This window comes from Dermacentor andersoni, chromosome 1, assembly GCF_023375885.2.
Source record: "Dermacentor andersoni chromosome 1, qqDerAnde1_hic_scaffold, whole genome shotgun sequence".
NCBI classification, from domain to species: Eukaryota; Metazoa; Arthropoda; class Arachnida; order Ixodida; family Ixodidae; genus Dermacentor; species Dermacentor andersoni.
This window is the reverse complement of record NC_092814.1, coordinates 399,666,659-399,674,981: the sequence shown is the minus strand read 5'-3', so window position 1 is coordinate 399,674,981 and position 8,323 is coordinate 399,666,659. Positions and strand designations below refer to the sequence as shown.

The 8,323-nt window shown below is 46.6% G+C and overlaps 1 protein-coding gene across 1 annotated transcript; it reads right to left on the bottom strand.

Annotated features, from left to right (window-relative positions):
* Positions 1-1,148: 1,148 nt before the first annotated feature.
* Positions 1,149-7,457, bottom strand: LOC126518657 (uncharacterized). Its single transcript, XM_072284194.1, has 2 exons — positions 7,088-7,457; positions 1,149-1,996 (listed from the first exon to the last, which is right to left on the bottom strand). Exons 1-2 carry the CDS (start codon positions 7,455-7,457, stop codon positions 1,149-1,151), a joined length of 1,218 nt encoding a protein of 405 aa, XP_072140295.1.
* Between the last annotated feature and the right edge of the window lie 866 nt (positions 7,458-8,323).

Here is an 8,323-nt window from a genome sequence, read left to right as displayed (position 1 = left end):
CAAAGTGACGCTCGTTGATTTCACAAGAAGAAGCAGCAGCATTCGCATGATAACTGACGTCAAAACCTGCATGAAGAACAGCAGCGGGTTAGTGGATCGCATCGTGGCAATGCCACCGAGCCCACAGTGCGGCAGGGGTAGTCGCTCCCCTTTTATAGGCAGCTGGATTGTTGTTGACGATGGTAGTAGGGCCAGCGGCTTTTCGTCGAGCATCCATTATTTCACTGGCGGCGTGTCCAGATGGGTTGAATCCACGTTGGTTCTGATGTCCCATGTTAATACGTCATCGGAGCACGGGTGCGATCGTCCCAAAGTGACGCTCGTTGATTTCACAAGAAGCAGCAGCATTCGCATGGTAACTGACGTCAAAACCTGCATGAAGAACAGCAGCGGGTTAGTGGATCGCATCGTGGCAATGCCACCGAGCCCACCTAGGCAAATACACCCGCCTTAATACACATAGGCAAATACACCCGCCTTAACTTTTTCAGGGATGAGATTTGTGAAAAAAATATCAATTAAAGATAACGAATTTTCCGTAACTTTAGTCGGCAAGTTCATTACGTTCACTAAACCACTCATTTTCAGGACAAGATCTAACTGTAAAGTTTGGGAATTGCTTTTCATCATATTAATATTGATGTCTCCGCCGTAAATTAAATCAAACCGATTTTTATTAACAAACTCAAAGATTTCTTCTAATTTATCAAAAAATTGCTAACGCTGCCATTGGGAGGGCGATAACACACTATAATAATGGTGTTATGCATTTTTATTGCTAGAATTTCATAGCCAGTTGTTGCGGTAAGTTCGGGCAGTAAGTCACACTGGAATACTTCCTTTACCAGGATGCATACTCCACCTCCGCGAGAGTATGGCCGATTTAAGCAGAAGGTACTGCAATTTGGGACACGGAAAATATCCGCATCGTTCATTGACCATGTTTCTGTTAACAGTATCGTATCAAATGATTGGCCTATCTGTTCAAAAAACAAGCAGAGGTCGTTTTTCGTATTTGAAACTGACCGGATGTTTAGATGAAAGGGTTTAAAGGATTGCAGAAATTTTTTACCTATATGCTGACTGAATACTTGTGGAAGTATGTAAGTCTCCCCACTTGCACAAGTCGTCGTTATCAAGAACTGTTTTTAAGCGAGCTTATCAAGATCCCTGTCGGTAGAAACAGCTACTGCGCGTTCACCATCGGCTTTTCGGACAAGAACGTGGCCGTTGCTGGGCCACACATATCTGTAGTTTGCTCGCTTCGCCCATATCTTTGTCATAAAGAGCGAATCACGGGTCCTTTTTGTCACATTTTCAAGCAGGAATACGTCGTATTTCGATTCACGCAACTTCTTTCTGCTTTGCCACCAGCGGTCCCTATCGGCTTGTTTCGCGAAGCAACAGATTATACCCGGTATCTTTTCTTTCTTTGACGGCAGCCGGTGCACTGAAACAACGTCGTTTTCTGAGAGCCGTGGAACTACGAGCTGCACGGCTACTTCGTTTAGCTTTTCGAGCAGGCTTTCTTTTTCAGAGTGTTGAATCCCATGAAAGTCCAGGTTTAAGCGGTAGCTCCTCCATTCAAGTTGGTCGATTTCAGCGTGAAGCTGATTGACGTCACTCTCGTTTCTGTCAAGTCTTTCGGTTCTGCGTTTTACATCTTTGATCTCATTTCGCTCCGTTCGTTGTCGCAGTTCATCGTACTGTTCGCTCAGAAATTGTAAAGTGTCTTCAATGCCTTCAACTACCTCTCGGAGTGGCAACAGCTGGTCAAGCGTTCCTTTAATTGTCATTAACAACTGCCGCCCGTCTTGCGCGTCAAAATCATCACTAGATTTGTTAGGTTGCACACGTAATTTCTGCCGTCTACAAGACGTGCAGCGCCTAGCCAGGCGGTATGCATCTCCTTTTGACCTAATTGTCATGTCCGAGATTCCTGAGCATTTCCCGGTGTGAAATTTATAAGTAGAGTCACTACATTCAATGATAGAGTCTGAAACAGTAAGCGTTAGCTCACAAGTGGCGCATACCACATTGCAGAACATGGTCACAATTTGCCAGCAGCAGCAGCAGCATCAGCAATGATGGAAAAAGAAAGTATGGTATGATGAACTTTATTTAATGTCCTGAAGATCAACCCTTAGGTTGACGCAGGCGGCTCCCACGTCGGGACAGTAAGGTTTAACCTTACCGCCGTATCATGGGCCTTCTGGACGGCCTGTACTTGATCGAAAAGACCTCCACTGTGTAGGACTCGCTGCCACCAGTCTCTCTCCTTGTCACAGTCTGTGAAAGTCACAGGACACTGCCAAAGCATGTGATCCAGAGTAATGATGCCATTACACTTCTCGCAATTGATTGGTATCTCTCTTTCAGGATATATCTTGTTAATAAAGTTTGGACTTGGATAAGTTCTTGTTTGCAACAATCTCAGAGTCACCGCTTGAGCTCTATTGAGCTTAGCGTGTGGCATTGGGAATTCCCTTCTGTTCATGTAATAATGCCTCGTGATTTCATTATATGTTAGTAATTGGTCCCTGTTCTCCTGTATATTATTAAGGTCCTGGTCGCGTAGTGCACGGATAGTAAGTCCTCGTGCAGCTGCGTTAGCCATCTCGTTTAAATTCTTCCGAGATGGATCGACAGACCCCATGTGCGCAGGAAACCAGCGGATTTCGATCTCTTGGCTGTCCAACTCACCGATCAGCTGGGCAGCCCTTTTGGTTACAAAGCCATTGGTAAAGTGTCTAATAGCCATCTTAGAGTCACTGTAAATCTTCGTCCACTTATTATTCCTTAAAGCCAATGCTATCGCTACTTGCTCCGCGACTGTCGTGTCTTTAGTCATGATTGTAATAGCATCCCGAGTGATACCATCTGCATCTACTACTACTGCCGTAAAGGCTTTCTTTCCTCTGACCCATGCAGCATCTACAAATGCCGCATGTTCTCTGTCGTGTTCTATCTCTTGTAGGAGAGCTTTGGCCCTTGCCTTTCGTCTTTCCAGGTTGTGCACCGGGTGCATATTTCTGGGGAAAGGAGTCGTCTTGATTACCTTTCTTATGCTATCTTTTAGTTCTACTGTGCCTTCACCTGAAATTTTGGATTCGGTTGGGCACCATCCTACCTGTTCTAGTATTGCTCTACCTGGCCTTGTTCCAGAGAGCCTCTCTCTGTGGGCAATTTGCTGAGCTTCAATTATCTCGGCTATTGTGTTGTGGAGCCCGAGTTTCATTAATTTGTTATCCGGAGTGTTAATCGGTAACCCCACTGTTGTTTTGACTAGCCTTTTAATTAATCTGTTCAACTTGTTTATCTCTGTCTGTGTCCAAGTGAGCATCCCAGCTACATATGAGAAGTGACACAAGGCGAAAGCGTGGACCAGTCTCATGGCGCTCTCCTCTCCCAGCCCTCTGTGTCTGTTAGTGATTCTCCTTAGCAGTCTTATTACCTCCACAGTCTTGCTTGTGATGTGTCGTATTGTTCTTCCATTTGCCCCGTTTGCCTCCAGGAATAACCCTAAGACTCTAATGGATTCTACTTGCTTAATAGATTCGCCTGCCTTCGTGGTCAGTACTAACCTGGGTTCTTCCTCGGGAACGTATCCCCTCGGTTTTCTACCCCTTCTTCTGTTCTTAAGTACAAGGAGTTCAGACTTATTAGCAGAGCATTTGAGTCCCATGCCTTCTAAAATAGACTCTACCTCATAAATGCTCTTCTGAAGTCTGCTTTCCGCATGTCCCATACTTCCTTCAGCGGTCCATATAGTCACATCGTCTGCATAAATGGTAAAGTGAATGCCCTCTGTCCCTTTTAGTCCCTTTGCCACTTTTGACATGGCCAGGTTGAAAAGCATAGGTGACAAGACCGACCCTTGTGGCGTCCCTCTGTCACCGAGATCCATCTTCTTTGATTTAATATCCCCGAATCTAAGGTGAGCTGAACGATTGCCAAGAAAGGTTTTGACCACTTCATAGAGTTTTCTCCCCAATCCCAGTTCGGAAATCACTTCAAGTATTGCTCTATGCTTAATTCTGTCAAAAGCTTTTTCGACATCCAACCCCAAGAGAGCTCGAGTGTTTTTTGGTTTAGCTAATAGCAGTTGATGTTTGATTAACAACATGGCATCTTGTGTGGACAAGCCTGATCTGAAACCAATCAGATTGTACGGTAGGATGTCATTGTCCTCCACATATTTCGTTAACCTGTTCAATATGACATGCTCCATTGTCTTCCCTAGACATGATGTTAACGAAATTGGCCTCAGATTATCCAAGTTGAGTTGCTTGCCCGGCTTTGGTATTAAGATAGTACTGGCCGTCCTCCATTCTTCTGGATATACCCCATTTTTCCATAGGCCATTAATGTATGTGGTCAGATATTTTATTGAATCGTCGTCCAAATTCTTAAGCAATCTGTTAGAGATGCCATCCGGGCCAGCTGCTGACCTACTATTCAGATCATACAGTGCCGTGCGTACCTCACTTTCGGTGAATTCCTGATCCATATATTTGCATTCTACCCCTAAGTAATCGGGATAACTCACATCCTGATCTTCTTTCCTGAGAGGCAAGTATTTAGTAGCCAATCGCTCCATTATGCTCTCTGCGCTTGCAGTCTGACTCTCCTGGTGTACCAGTTTCGCCACTGCCGTACGTCTATTCGATTTAGTGCCTTTTTCGTTGAGCAGATGCCTGAGCAGACTCCAATTGCCTCCACGTTTTATCCTTCCGTCTAGACATTTACACACCTCATCCCATTTTTGTTTCTGCAAATATCGTGCGTGTTCCTCTATATTCTTATTGAGCTGAGCAATTCGTTTTCTAAGTCTCCTGTTTAGGCGTTGTGATTTCCATCTTTGTAAAATCGATTGCTTGGCTTCGATCAAATGCGCCAATCTACTATCAATTTGTTCAACCTCTTCCTCAGTCTCTATAGCCTTAGTTGCTGCATTCAAGTCGTCCCTAAGCTGAGCCACCCACTCTTGTAGTGGGATGCGCCCCTTTCTATCTGTGTCTGCTCTGTCTTTTCTGATTTTCCTAAAGTGCTCCCAGTCTATGTAAGTGAAATGCTTTACCTCCCCCCCTGTCGTTTCCACCATTATGTGTAGTATGTAATGGTCGCTTCCTAGGTCCGTACCAGAGTTGATCCAGTCTGCCCTGGGTAAGTTATAAGTGAAGGATAAGTCCGGGGTAGTGTCCCTACACGTGGAACTGCCACACCTGGTAGGAAAGGCTGGGTCCGTGATAAGAGAAAGGCCTAAATCTGTGGCGAGATGCCAGATTCCTTCCCCTTTTTTACTACTCCAGCGGTAACCCCAAGATTGGTGTGGGGCGTTGAAGTCCCCTCCTATTATGAGTGGCGCAGTTTTGGCTACCCTCATGGCCTTATTAAAAATTGCTCTGAAGCTCTGTCTCATCTCTCTGGGACTGCTATATATGTTGAGGCAGAACAAGCTTTGCGCTTTACCTCTGTGCCTTTTTAGGACCATTTCTATCAATATGTATTCAATTTTACTCGCCCCTAATTTTAGATCGTGCTCTATGTAGGGAATTTTCTTGTCAATTAGGGTGGCAATTCCTCTGCCTGGTTCTTTGCCTTTGCAGACCGAGTTGAAGCCGGACAGCCCGATCTCCTCCGCTAGAGTTTCCTGCAACATTATTAATTTCGGCCTATTTTCAACCGTTTTGATTATCTGTGCTAGTGACGCTCTTTTTTGCTGAAATCCTCTGCAGTTCCACTGCCACACACTAAGTCTATTTCTATTATCCATTATTATTGTCGCTGCCCCCTGACTTGCTACCCCCTGTCACTGTTCGCTTGACTGTACCACCTACCGCTCCTGGGGGTATTCTAGCGCTTTCTGCTTCCAAGGGCATATATTCTTCATCCTCTCCTTGGGCCTCTAGCCTTTTCAACCTTTTCTCGGCTATTAACTTCCACTTCCATGTTTTATCCACCTTAAGGTTAACGCTGTCTACCGTGTCCTTTAGGTCCCTAATCGCATTCCTAATCTCTTCCAGAACGGAGCACATCGATTCTGCCTCCGGAACTACAGCTCTCTTTTTGGGCGCCGGTGTGTCTTCTTCCTGGCTGTTACTTCTACACACCGGCTTAGCTATTGCCACACTGCCGCTTTCTGTCCTCAACCCTTTTTTCATTTCCTGAATCTGCTGCTTAAGTTCTTCATTTGCTTTCTTTAGTGATATAACCTCTCTGATCAGCTGTTCTACTCTGGCATCATTACTTTGTTCCTGCGAGGCTAGCGCATCTGTGACTTTCACAGTACCTTTGACTTTCTCGGCCCAAGTCGCTCCTGGCTCCTTTTTCTTGTTTGTCTTCAGCTCCTGCTCCTCGAAGCGCACCTGCGCCTCCCGAGACCTGGAACGGTTTCTTCCCCTCGATGTTGAGCGCTGTCTTGATCTTGATGTGCTTCTGGAGCGTGAGCGCCTTCCGGCGCCTGGAGGGGTTGCCTTTGTCGGTTGGGCCGATTCCATCTCGGTCTCCACTTTGGAGCGTTGTCTTCTTCTTATTCTTACTACATATGGTATTTGGTACCGCTGCTTGCAAGCCCTGTCACCTGTGGGGTGATCTTCACCGCAGAACTTGCATTTGGGAGAGCAGATATGAGCCTCACCTGGGTCTTGCATACCACATCCCCTGCACTGCACAACATCAGGTGTTGGACAAACGTCTGATCTGTGTCCGATTCTTCCACATGCGTAACATACGTCAAATTGCTTCCTGTACAGATAGCACCTCACGAGGGTTGACCCATATTTGATGAAGTTGGGCACCCTGAATCCGTCGAAAAGCACAATAACCGATCCCGTAGCTTTAATACGTTGTGCAGCCAACGCCGTTGGGTTGTATTCATGCACAATCTTTTTCGTGATCACACTCTGACTGTCATTGAGGTTCACTCTTCTAATAACCCCCTTGCACGTAGAGTGGGGGGCTGTTTCATAAGCACTCACTTCATATTCTGCCTCCATGATCGTAATGGACTTGATTCTCACATACCTTTCAGCACGAGAGGAGTCCGGTGTACTAACCACCACAATATTCTGTGTGAAGTTGGGGCAGACGATGTCTTCCTTCGCTTGGTCTGCTGTAAGCCCGGCTGCCTCGACGACCGCTTCTCCAATAGCTGTGCTGACCTTGTTCAGGTTGAGGCCTCCTCGAGGCCTAACGATGATTTTCCTGTGCTCCTCCGGCAGTTGCGGCATTCTTGACGCCTTCACAATCCGGCGTTTGAGCTTGTCGGCCCCGGCAGCACCTTTGTTGGCGATCTCCTTTCCTTGTGATTCTTGGATCAAATTGGCGGCTCCACCAGCTCCCCAGGTCTTTTTCGCAGATCGCGATCTTCGGTTGGTGACCACCTGCCAACCCATTCTTTCCTCGCCATCTTCCGTCTCCGAGGAGAGTTCGTCGTCCATGCGTATATCGGCCATGCCGGCTTGGCGGGCTCGCTAGACCTACGTGGCGTTAGGCCCAGCGTGGCGCCCACTTGCGATGCACAGAAAAGAGGCTATAGAAGTCCAAAAAATGCTGGCCCACCTTGTCCAAAGGTATCCACCGATTCGGGTTAACCTCACGAATCCGATGATGAGCTTCAATGCGTGGTCCTGCCAAAAGTGCCGGCAGAATCATTCAAAAAGACGGAGCCGATGCGGGGCACGTCCGCTTTCTTCAGCTTCTTCTTCTTCCTCCCCGGAAAAAGAAAGTACTAAGTATAGAAACACTAACCTGTGAAAAGGCAGGTTGTTACTTGGACGATGCTTCTTCGATGCTGCCGCTGCCGCCAATGTGAAAGCAGGCCTCGATTTCCACCACTTTATAGCTTGCTCTGTCGATGGTGGCGTATAACCATTCACAGGCACTGTTCTCATCTCGTTTATCTCCGAATATTGTCAACTCTTAAACATTTAACGTTTCAATGTGTACATGCCCATAATTTTATTGCATAGTTTTTAGACATATTGTGGTAATTTTAGGCCCATTTACCGCCATGCTACATAAACCACCTCACACAGCACCATCTCACAGCATTAATAGCACTGTTCTGGCGCTCTTTGGCCACAATTGGACCTTGCGTCATTAAACGCCACACATCATCATATTTCACATTTCACGTAAATTGCTTACGTCGAACGACAAGCCCCGTAGTCGTTTCCGGCAGAGTGGCTGCCGCTGTGACGGTGAAGCTGCCAGTGAGCAAAGGGCGTTGGCCCCGTTGGTATCACACCACCGCACTACGTAACGTTCCGATTGCGGCCTGATGCGAATCGAAGTGGGGCAAATTTATCCAGACAATAAA

Excerpts from the sequence above, each read along its gene's own strand:
- LOC126518657 (XM_072284194.1), bottom strand. The coding sequence starts at position 7,457 with ATGGCCGATATACGCATGGACGACGAACTCTCCTCGGAGACGGAAGAT. Across the intron at positions 1,997-7,087 it reads AGCGAAGGAAGACATCGTCT|ACTCTATCATTGAATGTAGT; the intron begins GCCCCAACTTCA and ends TTACTGTTTCAG.